General features: G+C 38.5%; 1 protein-coding gene across 8 annotated transcripts in view; it reads right to left on the bottom strand.

Moving 5' to 3' along the window:
• Positions 1–20,513, bottom strand: part of LUC7L3 (LUC7 like 3 pre-mRNA splicing factor) — a 27,693-nt gene extending 7,180 nt beyond the window's left edge. The window contains exons 1-11 of one of the 8 annotated variants that reach the window (XM_061143720.1): positions 20,261–20,311; positions 11,270–11,336; positions 10,858–11,033; positions 10,131–10,217; positions 8,352–8,391; positions 7,219–7,363; positions 6,770–6,844; positions 5,856–5,960; positions 4,459–4,620; positions 3,788–4,071; positions 2,938–3,098 (exon numbers count right to left, since the gene is read on the bottom strand). In XM_061143720.1, the coding sequence (XP_060999703.1) occupies positions 2,938–3,098; positions 3,788–4,071; positions 4,459–4,620; positions 5,856–5,960; positions 6,770–6,844; positions 7,219–7,341 (910 nt within the window). In that variant the 5' untranslated portion in view covers positions 7,342–7,363; positions 8,352–8,391; positions 10,131–10,217; ... (1 more) ...; positions 11,270–11,336; positions 20,261–20,311. Of the gene's footprint in view, positions 1–736; positions 863–2,937; positions 3,099–3,787; positions 4,072–4,458; positions 4,621–5,855; positions 5,961–6,769; positions 6,845–7,218; positions 7,364–8,351; positions 8,392–10,130; positions 10,218–10,857; positions 11,034–11,269; positions 11,337–20,260 lie in introns of those variants that run through there. The other 7 variants (XM_061143721.1, XM_061143723.1, XR_009693000.1 and 4 more) reach the window with 7 other exon arrangements.
• Positions 20,514–22,573: the final 2,060 nt, after the last annotated feature.

Below are 22,573 nucleotides of genomic sequence, written 5' to 3' on the forward strand. Positions count from 1 at the left end.
TTATAGGCATGCTTCTGCAACTATATATTTCTAAATGCAAAAGATGACTTATACCTATATATATTTGAAGACCCAAGAGGGACAACACCAATGAAAGTGGATCTTAAATCCCATTTCAATTACTGAACTTTTGTGCTTTGCTAAGTAACACATACGCCATCTCAAAATTATTTTTTCCAAAGAGAGAAATAAAAATTCACCTCAGCTGCAAATAAAGGGTGAAAAAAGGTCAAATTTTCCTTCTGTTTTCTTTGGAATGGTCAAACTAGAGACTAGAGGCAAAAAGTGGTACATGGAGCAAGTTATGTTCTAGCTTTGTCAGTTCCAAGTACTGCCTAACAAAAGATTTCTACAGAAAATTTTAAAGCAAACTACAAACCTGGAAAAATCATCTTTCTCTTTAAAACTAAGAATAGCTAGTCTAACAGAATAGTTGATAAGACAGAAAGATGTTTTAAGAGAAGCGGAACTCTCTACAGATTCTAGACAAAGTTGTTAAGACGCAACATCAAATAACTGGGAGAGGGATGGTAACAAAAAAGTATGGTTATGGGGGTGTTGGGGGGCACTCACTCAAAGAACATTAAGAATTGAAGATCTTATGTGAAGGAATATATTCAGTCCATACACTTGCAAAATTCACAAAGCAATGTCCAAGTAGCTGACTGCAGGACTTGCTTCATGTCTTGTCTGTTCACTCATGAGAACTGTGCCAGTACAGTGTGCTCTAACTGACCTTGTGGGAAAGTCCTCCCTTTGTGCCTTATGGGCTTCTCCGGTGCACAGGTAGCTTCAATGAGGAAGAGTCGTCTTGTTGCCCCGTAGAGGACTAGTAGTCAGTCCAATAATCTTATCTTCTGCCCTATATAAATATGGTAGATCTTAATAGTCCTAAGGACATCCACAAAGTGTGGTGGACTTCAGGGCTATGGATTAAAAAAGGAACCTCTCTTGACAAAAGAGAGCACCCTAAACTGGTTGGTGTTAACAAAGATAGTTTTGTGCAAGAAACCACTTTTTGTTTGTGGAGTGAGATAAAGTGTTTTCATTACAGCACGTGAGCTCCCTCTTACTCACTGTCATTTCCAATGTTCACTACTACTCATATCTGACCTCAAAGTTCAGGCCTTCAGTTATATATATAAGAATGGCTAACTGGCCACACGGTTATTTGAAAAAATCAATAAATTATGTCACTTTTAAAAGAGATCCCAACATTTAAAATAAATCTACAATGGCAAACCCAATCTTTCAAGATAGACCAGAGACAGAGTTTTCCCTGAATCAAGTCTTCACTCCTTCCTCCACATCTCACCAGGAAAATCCATTTGTCCATAATCTAAACACAATGCAGTTTATTTTATGTAAACAAGTCTGATTATATTCTATGATGTCATCATTGTAATAAGGATCATAGCTTGGCAATTCATCCTCTCTGCTCTCTCCAAAAATTACACAAACTGTTTAAGTCAGGCCAGTGCAATTTATAGCTCAATTTTGATCCTAAATAGTTATAAAAGCTGCCTAGTTTCTGTCCCTGAGAACTAATCCAAGTATTTTAAGTGACACAAATGAAGATACAGTGAAGAGCTTTAGTTCTCAAAGTGATTACTTTCATCTCTGACAAGAGATATATCTCGTTGTTGAGAGCTGACCCCTCAAATACATTATACAGAAAGTCTTGCCAAAAGGTTGAGTGAAGCTTAGTTAAAAACTAATAAAAGTCAGTTAATTCTTGGTATCAATTGCCTTTTGAATCACAAAAATAACTTCTGAACTTAAATGGCAGATACTAAAGCTCATGAAAGTTTTAAAAATCACTGTTTCCTACTTTTTAACATTTGCTCCATGTTCTAGAAAAAGCCAATATATCTAAATATTTTAAAAAGAGAAGGTGCACTTATTTGAGGAAAAATAAAAGCTGAAGACTGAAGGAAAAAAAAAAAAAGATAATCCATTGTTTGTGCTGGTTTCCTAACTCTACTCAGTTAAACCCCACAAAAACCAGACTAGTTTCATAAAAGAAAATAATGAGTATCACATACATGTCTAATATAATAAATCCATACGTGAGCACACATGTTGGTGATCAAACATGGACACAGATAGGCAGAACAGGATGGAATAAGCAGAGCCAAGAAAATTAGAAATAAGCCCTTTCTCTCATTCCTGAAAACCATGCAAAGCAGAATAGCCCAGTCCAAAAAAAAAAAAAAACAAAAAACGGGTGTACAAAGAATCTGAAGAATACGCAGAAATGGGACCCTAATGATTAAAAGAATTATCGTTCATCGTTCAATGAAGGCTAAGTTGAAAGATGAGAATGTGAAAACATGCCAAAGAGAAAATGAAAAGTCGATTAAGAGTGCAGTCAACCAGCTATTGGAATGCCACAGAAAATCAAAGGAAAAAATAGATGGGAAAAAGCATGTTTCAATAAAAAAGGCGCGCACTGGGGGGGAGGGGGCATGGCACGCACACATAAGGCATTCAACTTATGCAAACTTAGAAGTACTGTAAATGCTGTACTTGGAAGACCAATGCAATACCGTACATTTACTCTTCAAAATATTATGGAACACTGCAGCAAGTATTGTCAAAAAAATAAAAAATGTTGCAATAACCAAGAATTCTATAGCCTAATAATCCTAACAGGTAATGCAATACTTGGAAAAATCTAAACGATAAGCCTTGAAGATATAAATTGAAGTATGCAACTTTAACATGTTCTAAGAAAACACAAGGTCAACTGTCATTCTCATAAATCAGCAGGAGAAGGGAAAATAAGACTTGTCTCCTATTGAATGGGGTTCATCAAAAGTAAAAATAAATATAGCCTGAAGTGGAACTCTGCTTGTGTCTATAAAGAAAAGTGAGTTAGTGAGAAGACAAAGTGAAAATGGTCCCTTAAAGAATCAAATTCTCACAAAAACTAACCTTTCTCCTTCGATTTTCTATCTTGTTCTCTGTCTCGACTTTTGCTCCGGTGCTTATATGACTTTCGATCTCGGCTTTTTGATCTTCTTCGATCCCGACTACGAGATCTATGCTTTCTTTCTGATCTATCATGGCTTCTGCTTCTTCGTCGATCTCTACTTCTTAAATAATTTGAAACAAAAGGAGAGCAACTTCAGCTGCTATTACAGTGAGAAAAAACCTTGAAGAATTACATACTGTTAAAGCAAAAATCACTCTTAAAGGCAAATGAATACAATCTACTATTAAAACACATTTATATAAGAAACCTTAAGAACTGAAAATTAAAGTCCTTAACTTCAATTTTTCAAATAGGTAATCCTACCCAAAATAATTTATGATTTAAATGTCTTAGAATCAATAAGAGAAGCACTCATCCATTATACTAACTCCCTAATAAGACTGCATCAAATCTCCTTAGGCGGCCTAAGAAGGAGCAGTGAAGTTGCCTACAAGATGAACTTGTTCAATGAGTCAACTCTCATCCGCCCAAGTGCTTAATGAGACTTAAGAGGGTCCCAAGTACCAAGTAATTCACCAGTAACTACTATTGTTTCATGCACACTCACTATGGTGGCTCAGACACTAGGTAAAGAATCCACCTGCAATGCAGGAGACCCAGTTCAATCCCTGGGTTGGAAAGATCCCCTGGAGGAGGAAATGGCAACTGACTCCAGTATTCTTTCCTGGAGAATTCCATGGACAGAGGAGCCTGGCAGGCTACAGTCCACAGGGTCTCAAAGAGTCGGACACAACTCAGCAACTAACACTTTCACTATATGCCTGGCACTGTCTTATGTGTTCAATATACCTGCTTCGCCTTCTCTCTCTACTTCGTGATCTTTTGTGGTCCCGAGACCTGCTGCATCTTCGGTCAGAAGTTCGGCTTGAATGCCGACTTCTTGATCGACTCCTCTTTCTTCTTTCTCTGTCTCGAGCTCTTTCTTTTTCTCTTTCTTCCTCTTCTCTTCGTCTTTTCCTCTCTCTCTCTTCTCTTTCCCTCTCCCTTTCTTTTTCTCTTTCTTCTCGTTCTTGCTTCTCCTTTTTTAAACGCTCATCACGATCAGGTTCTTCAGTTCTTTTTCTTAATTTTTCCTAAGGAGATCAAATTTGATTTTTTTTAAAACTAAATAACCTTAATGACATTGTCAAACAGCTGCCTAACATGAATCAACTGTAGACCAACTTATGAAATTTGATACCCTAAAAGTGAAATGGAGAAATCTTAACACCATGTATGTACACAAGATATTTGACTAAACCCTCAGGAATATTCCTTCTCCCAAATTCCTGACACTACAGAGCAAAGAAAATAAAGCACTTTGCTAATCTGATAAATAGCTAACTATTATAGGAATTATCACTACCTCAAATAACACAGCAAAAATATCAATTAGAGTTTTAAATCTATACAATCAATTCTTAACCACACTAATATAAAGTACTAGGTATAGCTAAAATATATGCTTATAAGAAACTTACTTTTAATTCTTCTACAGTAGCTTTAATTTTGGCATAGCCCATGTGCTGTTTTCCCATCAAATGATCATCTACCCGGGACTGGGCATCTCCCACTATCAAAAAGGCTCCACACACTTCACAAACTTCCATTTGTTTTTCTTGGGCAGCAAAACTTTCAATTGTCTGAAACGATACATCAGTTATTATAAAATATCTGATCAAGAGAGAACAAACAAACCCCCCTCAAAAATATTTATAACATTTAGAAAAGATTTTTAATTTTGTCAACTGCTACTTTCCATTTCCCCAAAGACATAATACTTAGCAGCAACTTTTAGACAGGGAACTTTTAGACAACAGCAATCAACTTTCCAAGAAGTATTAAGACCCCATCCCTCAATTGTAACCCTTGAACTACCCATATCACCTCAAAAAAGTTAATCTACCTTTCAGAAAGCTACCTATTTTAGTCTGAATTCATTTCCCGCTTGGTTCAACAGGTTAAAGATGTGGACTCCATATTAAAAATGTTTTCTGGGACTTCCCTGGTAGCGCAGTAGATAGGAATCTGCCTGCCAATGCAGGGGACACAGGTCTGATCCCTGGTCTGGGAAGATTCCACATGCCTCAGAGCAACTAAGCCCATATGTACCAACTACTAAGCCTGCGCTCCACAGCCTGTAAGCCACAACTACTGAGACTGTGTCCTACAACTACTAAAGCCTGCAGGCTCTAACTAGGGCCCTCGAGTTGCAGCTAAAGACCCCTGTGCCTCAACTACTGAAGTCTATGAGCTTAGAGAGTGGCCTCCACTTTCTGCAACTAGAGAAAGCCCAAGTACAGCAATGAAGACCCAGAAAAACCAAAAATAATAAAAATAAGTAATAAAAAAAGTTTTTCAAAATCATTAAAGAATTGAACTCACTGCATATAATCTGAACATACCCTTTTAATATTTGGGAACCAATGCTCAATTATATTTTACCATCAATATCCAAAACATGTATCCTGTATCATCTAATTGAAAGTTAAGTAAGTAGGAGGTACTATTAGGAGTATACCAACTTTGTAGTAAGGTAATTTGATCAGTAACAAAATAAAACACCAAAACCTAAGCCCAACCAAAATACTTAACTATCTAAGGCATAGGTTACCAAGCCAGCAGCTAGAGGCGTTTGTTTGCAAAGTTTTATTGAAACAAAATTACAGACATTTGTTTACACATTGTCTAAAGCTATTTTGTAACATAAATATAAAAACAGAGCTTTTATTACAATTCTTATGACCTGAAATCATAAATACTATGTGACCCTTTAAAATAAAAGTTTGGTGACATTAGAAAATTGTTCGTAAATAGAACAGATCCTAGCAATACACAGCTAACAGCATGGTTATACCAAAATGGGGCTGCTACTCACCGAAGTTGTGGACCTAAGCAACTCTCTCTCTTCTTTTAACTGTTCAACTAATTTCATCATTCCCTGGGCTTCTTCTACTTTTCCTTCAGATCCTAATTCTTCAATCTGAGAGGAATTCAAAAAGCAGTCAGGATATCTTTCTAACCACACTGTCCTAGTATTTTTTTTACCCTCCAGCTTCATTAGCATATAGAAGTTGTTTGGGGCCCGTTTTGTTTTGTTTAGTGAAGCCTCTTTGGTATGATTTACCCTTAATTGGTTTTTTTCCCCACAGCATTAACTATGTACACTTGGCAGAAAGCACACAGACAACCTCCAGGGTAGACTGGATCCTAGAGATCTCACGAGTCTCCCACTGTCTCTATGATGCATCTCCTCCCAAAGCGACCACCAGTCTGTTTCTGTCACTATAAATCAGTCTGCATTTTCGAGAATTGTTTTTAAATGGAACCACGTACTCTATTCCTTCTGTGAGGCTCTGGCCTCTTTCACTCAATCTAGTATCTTAAGATTCATCAATATTATTACAAATAGTTAATTCCTTTGTATCACTGTGTACTATCACACTGTATAGATATATCACAATTTGTTTACCCATTAACCTACTGACAGACATTTGTTTCCAGGTTTGTCTGGGGTTTTTTTTGGCACCTATTATGAACAAAGCCTCTATAAACACTGGTATACAACTCTGTGTAAACATATGCTTTCATCTCTTAGATTAATATCTAGCAGTGGAATAGTTTATGGTGCATCTCTTAACCTCGGAAGAAAGACACTCTTTTCTAAAGTGCCTGCATCATTTTAAACAACCCCAACAGAGTAAAATAGTTTGTTTGCCCAGATCTTCACTAATACTTGATACTGTCGGTCTTTTTAATTTTAGCAATTCTAGTAGGAGTTCCAATTCTTACCTGCTGCAGGAGTACATCAATTTTATCTGTTAGAACCTGAATTTTTTCTTCATTTTTGCCTGTTGGACCAGCTGCCTGATGAAGACAATAGAATGTGTATTATCAACAACTAAAACACAAAAATAAACATTTAAATTTCCATATACCATACCTGGTATTCGTATTTAATAATTGAAATGCTAAATCACAAGGACAGTAACTCAATTATCTCAATTTTTGTTAATCAGCTGCATATTTTGTCAGTTACTGATATTTAAGATAAAAAATTTCCGATTAACAAAATATTCATTTACTAATAAAGATCGGAAAAAAACCACCTTTTTAAGTTTTTATGTCATTTTAAAACATATAAAGCAATGACTGAACTTGAGCCCAAGTTTCAATACTAGGGAGATCTCTGAGTTTCCAGAGGAAAGGACACTTTACAAAGATCGTAAATTCATACTCACCCCAGACGACTGCTGGTTTTGAGACAATGCCAAACGAGCATGACCTCGTCTAATTCTACGTTCTACTTCTGCCAGTAAACTCTGTAAGTATCGCAAAAAATCTCTCTCATAGCCAACTTTCATAAAACGAGAACTCTTCTCATACCTAATAAAACAAAAATAAATTATTTTGTTTCCAATTCTTTATCCATTTACAACTCTCATATTCTATCTTCACTAATCTCATGAACTACTGCATTCAGACTGAAGAGTAGGGAATTCCCAGGCCAACTATTAGGACTCCCTGCTTTCACTGCTGTAGGCCTGGGTTCAATCCCTCGTCTGGGAACTAAGATCCTATGCCACATGGCATGCCCATAAAAGTTTAAAAAAAAAAAGAAAAGAAAAAGAAAAAAATCTCTGAAGTGTAAACCAGGCACACACATAAGAAGTGAATTTCCAGTTGTCCCTCATCCTGGTAAAGAAGGTAGCATTCAACAGTGTATCAAGAGCACAGATGGTACAAGTGGGCAAATCTAGGTGAACACTATACTGGATTTGTGACCCTGGCTCCAGGACGAGTTTCATTTATAAAATTAGGTCTGTTAAAAGACAAATGTGAAAGGGAAAAAAAAAAAAAACGTGAGTGAATTCTCTGGAGGTCCAGTGGTTAGGACTCAGTGTTTTCACTGTCATGGCCTGGGTCCAATTCCTGGCCAAGGAGTTAAGATCATACAAGCTGGGAAGAGCAGCCAAAAAATAATAATAATAAACTAAAAAATAAAAACTGGAGGAGGGCATGGCAACCCACTCCAGTAATCTTGCCCAGAGAATCCTATGGACAGAGGAGCCTGGTGGGCTACAGTCCATAGGGTCGCAAAGAGTCAAGACATGATTGAAGTGACTTAGCAAAAAATTTTAAAAAAGGTGGGATATAGGGGGGAAAAAAAAGCTTAGGCTTATTCTTGGCATATAGTATGAACTCATATGGTGATGCTACATATAGTTGTATCACTTTCTACGACCCCCAACTAATGAGTAGGACCTCGACATGACATTCATTTTACATAAATTCCAATTATTTCTTCAATCCTTATCCTCTTTAAAGCAAATAAAGACTGGGGGTGGGGATGATCCCAAAAAAGATAACTTACTGTTTTCGTAGATTTTCATCATGAATTTTTTCACATGGTCCTAAAACAACAAGAAATATGAATGTATTCAATATAAATTATTGAAATTAACTTTTCTCTTGCCAAAACAAAGGAAGTTATTTTTTTTAAAAAAAGGAAAGAAGATCCATTTAATCACTGAGTAGTCTGCAGACACCTAAATTGAGCCTGCTAAATCATGAAGCAACATGCCCGAGTACGCACATGAAAATTGTTCTCCTTAGCTTTCAAGATGTACTATATGGTAAAAGAAGAGAGGGAGTAGGAGGGATGAAAAAATTATTCCTTACTGCCAAGAAGTGAGCTAGGATGATGGCAGACCTTTGGTCTGAACCACCACTGACGTTTTATTAGTCTCTGTAAATATTGTAAGACTAACACCCTAGTCCTACCTCTTACCATCTCCAAAAGGCAATCAATTGTAACCCTTTTAGCTTTATCTTCTGGAATTTGCCTCCATATTTCTAAATTTTATGCTTATTTTGCTTTTTCTTGGTTTATCTTAGGCATGAAAAATTTAGTTTAAATGAACATTCAGTGTTTATATTTTGATGCCATGTCCTATTAACTCCTGCTTTAAGCAAAAAGGGCATTATGATAACACTTTTGATACACTTACTGGAATTTTTTTCTTCAGTTCAGTCTCTTGTATGTTCTAGTTCCAAATTCACTCCAGACACTAACTCAGCTATAGAAACTAGCTCAATAATAATCTCCCTCAAGATTCAAAATATATCAGATAGTCAAATCAGCTTTATTTTCTTCCATGAGCTGCTTCAATCTGAGCTACTTTTTTCCCCCTAAGCTCACTAGTAGAGTTGTCATCCTTTGAAAGTCATTTTCTGGTCTGTACTAGATACAGTTTACTGGATCTCTTATTTTTTTCCTTCTTGGTTTACACCCATGAGTTTCCACAGAAAAGATTCCTGGTAGATAATGTTGTTGAGACCATGCATGCCTGAAAATGTCTTTTTTCAAACTCATATTTTGCTGTTTGGCTATACAGCTAACCTAGGTTAAAAACATTTTACCATTCAGAATCCCGAGGATGTTTCTCCAGTGTCTTCAAGCTTCCAGTGTTGTTACTGACAAATCGAGGACATTCTGATTGATAATCTTGTGTACCCCACCCCACCCCTGGTGTTCTGGAATTTCACAATGATGTGCTTTAGTATGGATCTTTTTATCATTTGCTGTGCTGAGTTCTAGAAGGATTCCACTCCATCTAGAGAGTAAAATCCTTCAATAATGCAATCTTAAGATTTTTCTCTCTTCTGTTTTCTCTATCTAGAACTCTCTTAATTAGCTATCACAGCACTGGACTGATAGAATTTTTTCAAATTTTTTCTCAAACATACCACAATTTTATCCTCAAAACTTCCCACTGATGTTCATATTTCTCTAGTTCTAATTTCAAGAACTTTTAATTTTTTCAAAACTTTTTATATAGCATCCTATTCCTCCTGATATTTTCTCTTACTTCTCTGAGGATACTAAATTTAGTTACAGCTTTAAAATTTTCTTTCTTCTGTTTTCTCCCATTATCCACCATATTCCACTAAATTCTTTTTTTTCTGTTGGTTTTGGTTAATCTTTTATGTTTGAAGGTTTTCTTCAAATAGCAATCCTTGGCTGGCCAAACACTTCCAAAATCTGACTTGAAGTTGGTATGCACAGGCAGGGTTTGTCAACTAACAGGCTTTACCATAGGAAAATCAGGCAGCAAGACTTTCTTTTAGGAGATTCCCCAAGGGTCAGTACCTGTAGATCACTTCTCTGGAACTGTTCACTTTCTCTAAAGAATCCTCTTCTCTTCTGCCTGGGGAAAAAACATCTGGCTGTATCCTTCTAGGAACAGGGCAGAGGAAGGGAATGGGAAAACCTCACTATTAAGAAAACAGACTCATTTAATCTCTCTTACAGTCTCATTTTTATTCATTACTGCCCTGTCCTATATCTGTAAATCCCAATACCTAGATATATCCAGCCATAAAGTGCTCTTTATGCTTTAGGGCAAGCATTGTGCTTAAAGAATTTAATTTCCATTTTATGTTTCTAGAATGATACTAGTTATGTACCATCCTGGAGAGAAAATGGTCGATTATTTTGCATTTTGTGGTTCATTTAGCCCAATTTCTTCAGAACATAACCCCCTAGTCTCCAGTGCTGTAGGCATGGAAGACAGAATTACCTGATGCACAGGTCAGACCACCCAGACTAGTGCTTCTCAACACGGGGCAGTTTTGCCAGGGATATCTAGAAGTGCCTGGAGGCATTTTTGGTTGTCAAAATTGGGAGATTTTCACTGACATCTACTCCATAGAGGCCAAGGATGCTGCTAAGCATCCTACAACCCACAGGAGACCCTCCCACCTCCCCAAACACAGAATTTTCCAGGTCAAAATGTCAAATGTCAAGGTTGAGAAACCCTGAACTAGACTAATCTCTGGTTTTCAGCCCCATAATTCAACTCTGCCTTCTATGATACCTGATGCCTTCAAATCCTGAGCCTGTCCAGGGTTCTGCTGATCAAACTCTTGCTTCTGTTTAATATCCCCTTCTGCAGGCTTTTAGGATACAGGTTTCTCTGCTATTCTTCCATCCACTTGTCATGTTCCAAAAATTTGTTGACATCTCTAATGTTATCTCGTCTTCCGTTTACACCTTTTTTGTTTTTAAATTTTCATTTTAGTGGAGGGGGTTTCAGGAGGGAATGGAAATACATATGTAGATTCAAATAAGCCACCATGTTTAATCAGACTGGCATTTGTTAATACATTTTTAAAAAAGCCAGGAAAGAAATTATCAACACCTTTAACAGAAAACTTCTTTCCAAAATGATAAAGTATCACTTTCTCTTTAATCATAAATACAATAAAAATTATAGAAAATTTACTTACCAAGATCAGAACGAGTGTTTGTGAACAATTCCGCAGGACAAAAACCACAGAGGTAATATTTACAAACCTAGTGAAAAAAACAAACGTAACTTAACTTTTTGAAATTGGTCAGTTTTAAAACTATGCCAGAAAAGAATGCCAAATAACCATTTTCTCATTTCATGATCTACATCTTTCAACCAAGTAAGTTTAAGAACAATTTCATTTGTTAAATCATTTAGTTAGGCAAATTAACGACTTTCAGACTCCTGGATTTCAGTATAAGAAATGCAAGACTGACAGTTGAGAGCATTTTCAATTTCTACCATAATAGAAATCACTGCCTTACTCCCTAGAAAAAACAAATTTTGGATAAAGACATCCAGAATAAAGGTAATTTTTTTAATTAAAAAAAACAAAAAACAAAACTGCATTGTTCTTATTGTTTTAACTTTGTTAAAGATTTACACACGAGATTTGGAAATCACTGCCTAAATTCCAAATAACACTCATTTAAAGCGACCTGGTTCAGTATCTCATAACAGGTCCTAAGGTGTCCTGGGTATTTTCACACATGCCAGCACTGAGTGACTTCTAAGGTATGAGGAAGAATTATTAACATGAGACCAATTTTCAATTCTCTCGCACTGGTACTTTTGTAACTCCTTCAGATATATTCTGAGACTGTTCTATCCTAAATTTAATTTTGTAACACTGCAAACCAAAATCTGTTAAGCAAAATTCCAAAATATCTCCATATAACCCTTCAGTGCTATTGGGTAAATTATCAATGTACAAGTATAACATAGAAAAGGTCTACTAAACTTAGGATTGAACGAGTTTTGAGACATTTAGAACTGGATGTTGAATTTGAAATACTATTTTTTGCTTCAAAGATCAATTGTTTTACACTTATTTGAAGCAGTGAGGTTCCATAAGCTATGTCCAGAAGAACTAAGGTCATAAAGAACAACCAGATTCAAAAATTATGTCTAAACAACAGATTTAGCTTTATATCAATATTAATCCTGTTACACATAGGCATATGTCATAGTATCTTTGTACCACTTTCTTTTGGAAATTCTCCTAATACTTTGAATTATTAAAAAGGCTCAGTATGACCACAAGTAACACGTTGGCAAGGATGTGGAGAAAAGGGAACCCCTGGTACACTGCTGGTAGAAATGTAAATTGGTGCAGCCACCCTGAAAAAAATCACATGGAAGTTCCTCAAAACACTAAAAATAAAGCTACTATATTTAATCCAGCAATTTCACTTCAGAGTATACATCCAAAGAAAATGAAAACAGTAATTCACACCAATGTTCACAGCAGCATTATTTACAATAGCCAAGAAGGAAAGCATCCTTAATGTCCATCAACACATGGATGGATGAAGAAAATGAGGTAAATATACATGCTGGAACAATAATCAGCCATGAAAAATAATGGAAATTTGCCATTCACAACAACACAGATAGATCTGGAGGGAATTATACTTAGTGAAATAAGCCAAACAGAGGCAAAACACTATGTATTTGAGGTATCTAGAAAAATAAATAAAATCAGTGAAAATAACAACAACAAAACAGACTCTGCAATGTAGAGAACCAGTGGCGAGACGGAAGAGGCGGGGCAAATAGGGGTAGGTATTAAGAGGCACAGACTATGATATATAAGTTAAATAAGCTACAAAGAAGGGAATACAGCTGATGTTTTATAGTAACTATGTGTGTGCTCAATCGCTTCAAGTTGTGTCCAACTCTTTATGACCCTATGGAACCCGCCAGGCTCCTCTGTCCATGGGACTCTCCAGCCAAGAATACTGCAGTAGGTTGCCATGGCCTCCTCCAGGAGATCTTCCCAACCCAGGGATCGAACTCCTGCACTGCAGGTGGATTCCTTATCCACTGAGCTACCTGGGAAGCCCCTTATAGTAACTATAAATAGAGCACAATCTTTAAAAATTGTAAATCACTATGTTGTATACCCCAAACTTACATCGATATATCAACTGTACCTCAACTTAAAAAGGGCTCTATATGTGCAAAAGACAAAGTTTTAAAATGCTATATACTTTTCTAATTATTAAAAAGTCTGATTTGTTCATTTTTGCATCATTTTAAGTGTATCAGTACATGCTGTCACTAGAAACAAATAGGAATTTAGTCAGGAATGTCAGGTGGTAAAGCTTAACCTGGTTAAGTTTCTGAACTGCTTAAGTTCAGAAATGAACGACAACACATTCCAGGCATGAAAAGACTAACTCAGCAGAGTATGAAATAGTCAAGTGGAAATCAGTATGCCTGGAGAATCAAAACAGTTTGATTTTTGGCTGTCACTTTTCAACTATGAAAAACTAAATCTGTAACTCTGCCTTGGTACTCTCAATACCAAAATAAGGAGATAATAACTATTTCATAGTGGGACTGTAAATTTTAGTATGTTTATTGAGAAGGTGAAAGCGAAGTCGCTCAGTGTGTCCGACTCTTTACGACCCCATGGACTGTAGCCTACCAGGCTTCTCCGTCCATGGGATTTTCCAGGCAAGAATACTGGAGTGGGTTGCCATTCAGTCTGTTTTTTAAAATACCCATGACTTTCTTAAATATGTCTTTAGGCACTCAAGACAATCAAACAAGATATGCCAGCAGCTTTACCTGTCATTTAGTCCTATCACTCCATCTGAGATGAGATCAACCACATGATCTGCCCTGACGGCATCTTCGGTTCAGTTCAGTCATGTCCAACTCTTTGCAACCACATGGACTGCAGTACGCCAGGCCTCCCTGTCCATCACCAACTCCCCGAGTTTACTCAAACTCATGTCTATTGAGTTGGTGATGCCATCCAACCATCTCATCACCCGTCGTCCCCTTCTCCTCCCGCCTTCAATCTTAAATGAGTCAGCTCTTCACATCAGGTGGCCAAAGTATTGGAGTTTCAAGAAGGCATGAGACTACTTACAAAATACAGATTAAAACCTATTTTCCTAATTCTTTGTTCTGTGTGCTCTTACCCTCCAACTCTGCTTAAGATACTGCTGTAAAGAAATGGTACATGAAAACAACTGTTACTCTACCCAATAAACCCTAGCTATTTAAACTGCTTATTTTAACCTTTCCCAGAGATTGAGAATGTTTAACTAAAAATATTAACAGTCTTTTATTCAGTAAGTCTTTACTAAATGTCCATTGTGGACCTAACAATCTGATAACCAAAGGGGCTCAGAAGAGGGGGCGGGGGGAGCGAGGCAAAGGCAGAACTTGTTGTTGCTGTCGTTTAGCTGCTAAGTAGTGTCCTACTCTTTGGGACCCCACGGACTGCAGCACGCCAGAACTACAATCACAACATAATTGTGATTCTCGTGATAAATTAAGGTAATAGCAAAGACCAGAAGAGTTCAGTATCAATAGCATACTATTTACTACCACTTAAGAGAATGCAGATACAATCAATCTCAGGAATCTGACTAGGAAAACTTAATCGTGAGTTTCCATCACATTAAACGTGAAAAATAAAAACAAAATCTGGCATTAGATACACTGCTGGGAAGAGGAACACTCCAAATATTACTAGAGCTATGGGACAACCTAGCAACACCCATCAAAATGTAAAATATGCACTTAACTTAGTCATTATCTTTCTAGGAACCTATCCTACAAGTGATTCAGTTATATGTACCAGAATGTTCATTGCAGCTTGGTTGATAATTGTAAAAGAACTTGACATAATCTACATGAAATAAACTAAGGTACATTTACATTGTACCTACAAGGACAGTCTCCACAGTATAAGTGAAAGTTATTAAATATATATTACATTTATATGGGCTTCCCAGGAGGAGCTAGAGGTCAAGACACCACCTGTCAATGTAGGAGACATAAGAGATGGGGGTTTGACCCTTGGGTTGGGAAGATTCCCCTGGAGAAAGGCATAGCAACCCACTCCAGTATTCTTGCCTGGAGAATCCCACGGAGGAGCCTGGCGGGCTATAGTCCATAGGGTCTCAAAGAATCAGACACAAGTGAAGCAACTTGGCATGCACACACGCATGTGTACTTATATAAGCCAAGTTGACTTCTGTTAAAAAAAAAAAAAAAAAAATCATTTTAATGAGCCTAAATTGGAGGGAACATAAAACAGTAAAAATCAATTTTCTAATATAGTAATTAATCACAGTTCACTCTTTTTATTGCCTACACAAAGTTTTCATAAAATTTTAATCAATTTTCCACAGCAGCAGGGATAGTAAACATCTCTCTCCTGCTAAGAAGCCTTCCATTACTTCCCAAAGTCATTTAGTCCCAACTTTTAACAAGGTTTATAAAAAAACATTCAGAACTCCCCTGGTGGCACAGAGGATAAGAATCCGCCTGCCAATGCAGTGGACACAGGTTCGATCCTTGGCTGGGGAAGACTCCACATGATGCGGAGCAACTAAACCCATGTGCTACAACCACTGAGCTTGCCTGCTACAACTCCTGAAACCCAAGTGCCTGGAGCCTGTGCCCTGCAACAAGAGTGGTCCCCACTCGCCACAACTAGAGAAAGCCCATGCACAGCAATGAAGACTCACTGCAACCAAAAATAAAAAAATTTTTAAAGTGATACATTTTTGTAAAATAATCACATGAACTTTCTTACAAGAAATGGAAAATTAAACATATTTCATAAACAATGAAGCACTGTATACTAACTTAAGCTACTTTCTCCCCTTGTTAAGAAATCAGGAAAAAAAAAAAAGAAATCAGGTCTAATGAGACACTGAGAATTTCCTGGTTGTCCAGTTGTTAGGACTTCGAGCTTTCACTGCCTGAGGGCCTGGGTTCAATCCCTCATCTGGGAACCAAGATCCTGAAAGCTACATGGAGCATCCAAAAAAAAAAAGGGGGGGGTCTACAGTCTAATGAGACATGGTTTTCCAGAAGCAATCAACCAAAGATTGAGGAAATACCTTAATATTTTCAATGTGATAATACTGTGGTTATTAAGTCCTCACATTTTAGACATGTCTTTAAGGCTGAAATGATAAAACTGCCTTAAAATAACGAAAGAAGTAGGAGACACAGAGGAGTAATACTGGTCATATACTGATAATGTGTCTTACACACATGGATGCACAGAGTTCATTCCACTACTCACTTCTATTTTCAAGTTTTGAAGAGAAAAAGCAAACAGTAATTATCTACATTACATAGAGACTGCTGGAAATTCCAAGAAGCCCAACGCTTACCCTGTACTACACAGTGAGGCAGGAAATGTCTACACTTATGACAGAAAAAACATTTTGATGACTATGGTTTAAAACTGTCTAACAAAACACTTGTAGATGCCATGCACTATCATTACTAATTTTTTGCTTCTGTTGCTTCTGGTTTCCTGCTCAGATTCTGAATACCTTTTTCAGATGTTTTTAAAAAAAAGCCACAAGTAAAAAATGTGGACAGTAAACTTAACTGTTTCTTCTTTTCCAAACAACTTTCGGTGTAAGTGATGGTATCTGTTAACATTGGGAAGATTTTAGAAAAGAACATTTATTTCAATTCCCTTCATAAATTATTAAGCTGAACAGAGGGCATACATGAGTTTGATAAATGATGAACAAGGTCTCATTTTATATATTAGAATCAGAGTTAATGGTTAAAAAAAAAATTTCACTTTTGGGCTTCCCTGGTGGTTCAGTTGGTAAAGAATCCACCTACAATGCAGGAAACCTGGGTTCGATCCCTGGTTGGGAAGATCCCCTGGAGAACGGAATGACACACTTCCAGTATTCTGACCTGGAGAATTCCATGAAATGTATAGTCCATGGGGTCACAAAAAGTCAGACACGACTGAGAGACTTTCACGACAAAATAAAATCCTCAATTTGAACTACAAAGTTCTTGCTATAAATTTAACAATAAAAGCTCCAGACCAGACGTTAACTACAATCCCCTACAATCTCAACTCCAGATTACCCAAAGGCTGCCAATGCCTTCTCTTAACACTGAAATCGTCCCATGTGGACGCTAACTGAAAGGTGTTCACCCTAGGCAGTTAAAATCACATGCTTTCCTCATTACTCTGGTTGTTTAGGATTAATAAAGCAGAGGAAACAAATTGCTTAATGCAAAAATACTAATCTCAAGGAAAGGTAAAATATTAATCAATGAGGGAGGGAGGTGTGTCAATGAATCCTTAGAAGAGTATTAAAGCTAACGGCTTTAGTCGAAAACCAATTTCTCTTAGATCAAAAAGGTAACAATCTACAAAAGCTGGAAACACCTGTATAGTAAAGCACTTTCCCTGATAGTGGTTACTTACATACATCTTTACAAATAAGTCAATAATTTGCATCACAGATACAGCCTTCACTTAAAAAATGAGTTTCCTCCAAGTGTTCCTAGTTCAACATTTAAAAACAAAGTACTGAGGAAGTGGGTCATTAAGCATTAGTTTACAAGTTTTAGAATGCATAAAGATGCCATTTAAAAAATGCAGATTTCAGGGGCCTTTCTGTAGACCTACAGAATCAGAATGGGGGGTGGGCACTGGTGAAATACATCTCCGCATTTAAAACAAATTCCACAGATTAGTTTAATACAGATATCTAGGAATTATTTTTAACAATGAAGTTTCCATTTCATTGTTAAACAAAAGGACCCCGCCCAGCTGAAATGGCTTTCCCCATCTAGTGAAAGTGTGGCAAAGAAAAATTTCCAGGTAGAACTGGAACGCAAAAATATTTGGGGGAATTCCCTGGCAGTCCAGTGGTAAGGACTCCGCCTTCACTGACAAGGCCTGGGTTTGATCCCTGGTCAGGGACTAAGGACTTCCCTGGTGGCTCAGATGGTAAAAGCATCTGCCTACAATGCAGGAGACCCGGGTTCTGTCCCTAGGTTGGGAAGATCCCCTGGAGAAGGAAATGGCAACCCACTCCAGTCTTCTTGCCTGGAAAATCCCATGGACGGAGGAGCTTGGCAGGCTACAGTCCATGAGGTCGAAAATAGTCAGACATGACTGAACGACTTCACTTTTCACAAGGACTAAGATCCCACAAGCCACCCAGTGCAGACAACCCCCCCTCCCCACCAAAAAAGAAAAAACCCTTACAGTATATACTGTGGTTGGCCATTACTCCAGGATTTTAGCAAACACCCGAAAACAAATGCCAAGTGGCCCAGAAGTGATGCCACAAGTTTCCCCAGCTTTATAAAACCCTACAATAATTCTAACTTATTTAGAAAAAGTCACATGTTACATTCCTGGTCTGTACCAACGTCTTCTTGCAGACAGAAATCTGAAACACCAGCAATTGACTTTTTCAAACCCCTGAATCCAAATGAAGTGTAATCTGTCATTAAAGGCATAAAATATTTTGACAAAAACATCAAAAGTTTAAATCAGTGAGAAACACTGAAGAGGGGGTCTGCACCTGAAAGGAAAACAGATTTATTATAACTGAGATGACATAAAACTTAAGTTGCTTTTCTGAGAACTTCATCACTGCTAAGGTTATAAACCCATCGCATCCCACGCAATGTGGCAATAAAATACCACCAGGGAAAAACGTTTTCCCACAATTCTTGTTCAAAACCAATTAGGCAAACAGGCTGCTACAGCTGATGAGCATGCAAACGCAATTCTCTCTCTGTAATTCAAAATAGATAAACGTCCTATTTGCACATCAAGTCAAACATAAAGTTCATCTTTTTCTTTTTGCATAGCTGAGATCACTGAATGAAGTGGCAAAAGAAAAAGTTACTTCATCATGACAAAGAAATGCCTACAAACAGAAGGGTCAAGGCAAGCAACAAAGTTACTCTTATTTTTATTTTGAGGAAAAACCCAAAAGTCAAGGGGAAAAAAGCTTTAAAAAGCTTCACCTCTAAAATTTGTTGTTGTTCAGTCGCAAAGTCATGTCCGACTCTTCGCGAACCCATGGGCTGCAGCACTCGTCTCTGTCCCTCACTAGCTCCCGGACTTTTCTCAACTTCATGCCCATTGAGTCAGTGATATTACCGAACCATTTAACCCGTACAAAGAATTCTACTATAACACTTCACACTACTTTAGAATCGGGCAGCACCCCACAGGTCTAGTCAAACACTAGCAAAAGAGAAATTTTACTGTGACCAAAGCGTAAGTTTAAAATGAGTAAGCAACTTCTAAAAAAAAAACAAAAAAAGGCATATTTAACAATTCCTTCATGTTTTGACTAGCAACCGTTTTTAAACTATCTTGTTGTTTGATTACAATCGCATGTGAAGTTAATTACACATCCATTCCTCAGATAAGACCTAAAACAAACGTTACACACCATGTTCACAGAACAGAAAAGTGAACAAGACTACAAAGATTAGGTTTAGTTTCGCCATTTAACTTGACAAGATGTTGGGTGAGCCTCTCAAGTCTCATTTGTGAAACTGGGTTTATACTCATTTACCCTTACAGGGTTAAGAGGATCAAAGAGTTTCCTATGAAGAAAAAGCCTTGACAATTATCTACAAGAATGGCTTACTAGACCGTACTGCTATCAAACAATATTTGTAGATCACGGTGAACCCTATCAAGACCTCTTTTAAAATTTTATTGCCCCATATAAGCGTCGAAACTGAAATATTTCTGAATATACTGCCACGATATGACGCTCAGCCAAATAACGGCCAAATTTGCCCTTTTCCCTATTCACAGCTAGGTGAAAACTCCGAAACCTCTAGATGTACAAAAATACTCCTTCCTTTCCCGCGTTTCCCTGCCTCATTAAGCTGCTTTTCAATTTTGCCAAGAGTCTTCTTTTTTTCACTTTCTTGATACTTAAACAACAATAAATCATCCCTTAACCAAGGATCCAGGCAGACTCCTCCCTCCTAAGCTATTCTCCCGATTCCCTCCAGCCACTGGGTCAGACACTTGACCCTGGGGCGGCCGGGCCCCAAACCTTGCCGAGGCCCCGGCTAGCCCCAGCCCGCGCCGTTCCCCTCCCCCATGGCGCCCAGGCACAGGCCCAAGGCCCGCGGGACTTACGCTCTCGTGGTCCCACCGCACGTTGCTGCGCTTTTCATCCGGGGCGAGGTTTCGGTCCCTGCCCATTAACTCATCCAACAATTGCGCAGCCGAAATCATGGTGCTTTCCTCGGGCGGCTGCTCCCACCAGCCCTGGCACCTGCCAAATAAAACGCCGGCAACACAGCCGCGAACCTCTCAGGGGCCCTAGCAGGCCTAAATGCCTCCTCTAACCAGGAGCCGATAAGACAAAATGGCCGCCGCGCGGGCGCCTTCCCAGCATGCCGTTCGCGCGCGTGCGCCGGCGGGGACACGCCCAGACCAGGGAGTTGAGAGCGGGCCGCTTCCGCCGGCCCGGGGGCGGAGCCTTCCGAGGCCGGGACTCCGCCTCTGCACGTCGGAACCGCCCTATGCCGCGCCAAGGCTACTCACGGTGGCCGAGTCCGCTGCTCTCTACCGTGGGCTCGCGTTGCCCACTCTCTTTCACAGAAGTAGGAGCCTACGTCTTGAAGCTTCAACACCACTCTGAAATGGAGAAAAGGGCAGCGGGTAGCGTATCACTTATCTCACGCGGTGCTCTCTATGCCGTCTTCCAGTGGAGGAAACGGAAGATCAGCACTCTTGCCGTTTTCCGACTCCATTCTTCTAGCTTTGAGCTTGTCGCTTCTTCTACCTGGGTTAGTCCTCCCACTCCGACTCCCCAGATTAACAAGGCAGGAAGAGATAAGGAAGTTTCTACAAGGTCACGAGGAGTGTAGGGAGGAGTATGCCTCCCAGACCGGAATCTTGTTTTTAGTTACTGATTCATTTACTGAACAAATAACTGAGTACTTTCCATGTACCCGGTAAACTCCTGAAGCTAAGCTCCGAACCTTTCAGACACGGTGTTTGCTCTCACAGACCTTGAGGATTAGAGAGTGAGACAGTCACTATAAAAATAAATAAATAAATCTACAAAAATTTTAGTAATAAGTACTCTAGCACCATTAAAAGTATGGACTCTAAAGACAGATCGTCTAGGTTGGTAATCCCAGCTCTGCCACTCTACCTTCCTTTCTCGATCTGTAAAATTAGGATTTATAGTAATACCACCCTACAGACATAAGATGTTACTGTGAAAATAACACGTGAGACAGGTAGAACAGGCCCAACACCTTTTAAGTTAATCATTAGCTAAACAACAACAAAAATTATGATCATAATGGAGGGAAAATAGGGTTGTGTCAAAGAGTAACAGAGAGGACTGTCTGTGGAAATGACTTAAGACCTAAAAGATGATGGCTCTCCAGCCAAACAAAGTGGACAGAAAATAATTCAAGGCAGAGAGAGTAGTATATAAAAAGGCCCTTTCATTACATGAAGCAATGCTCATCATTATTTTAAGTAAACCTGAAACTGGCAGGATTCTCATTAAGTGTCCTGAAGATGCCAAACATTTGAGAGATGCTGCTTTAAAGGGGTAGAGAAGGAACCAGCATAGGATGCTGTGAAAGGAAAGCCAAAGATGTAAGAGAGAAGTCAAATATGTAAGAGGAAAGTCTGAAGAGTATAGTCAGGGAAGATCAAAGAAAAATGGAGGAACTGTTTCAAGAAGGTGAAAGTGACCAACATTGTAGAAGTCTGCCAAAGGTCTGGCATGAGAAGACTAAAAAGAATTCATTGAATCTGTAGCTGGAAGTCAGACTGAAATGGATCAAAGAATGAAGGAACAATAAGGGGGTAAAATGGCAGATGGACAACTCATTTGAAGAAGGGAAACAGCAAGACAGGGTGAGAAGTGAAAGGAGGTATGAGTTAAGGAAGGCTTTTTTAATATGGGAAATTAGAATATGTTTAGTGTTGGAGACTAATACTTTGGTCACCTGACGCAAAGAACTGAGTCATTGGAAAAGACCCTGATGTTGGGAAAGATTGAAGGCAGTAGGAGAAGGGGACGACAAAGGAGATGAGATGGTTGGATGGCATCACCAACTCGATGGACGTGAGTTTGAACAAGCTCCGGGAATTTGTGATGGACAGAGAAACCTGGCGTGCTGCAGTCCATGGGGTCCCAGAGAGTCGGACAAGACTGAGCAACAGAACTGAACTGAGTGTTGAAGGTAGAAGATAAGAGAATAGCTAAAGTTCCAAATTCTTAAGAGGGGAAGGTGATAGTGTAGGCTCCAGGGCATATTGGCCTTTCCTAGGAAAAAAGGACCTTTTCTCCACTAAAACTACAGAAGAGAAAAGATAAAAATCAGTTTGTAGATGTAGCAGTGGGATAAGGGAGTTTTCAGTTGATGGCTGCTGTTTTCTCAGTGAAGCATTTTGAAGGCTCACCACTGCCACGACCAC

This window comes from Dama dama, chromosome 5, assembly GCF_033118175.1.
Source record: "Dama dama isolate Ldn47 chromosome 5, ASM3311817v1, whole genome shotgun sequence".
Classification (NCBI taxonomy): Eukaryota; Metazoa; Chordata; class Mammalia; order Artiodactyla; family Cervidae; genus Dama; species Dama dama.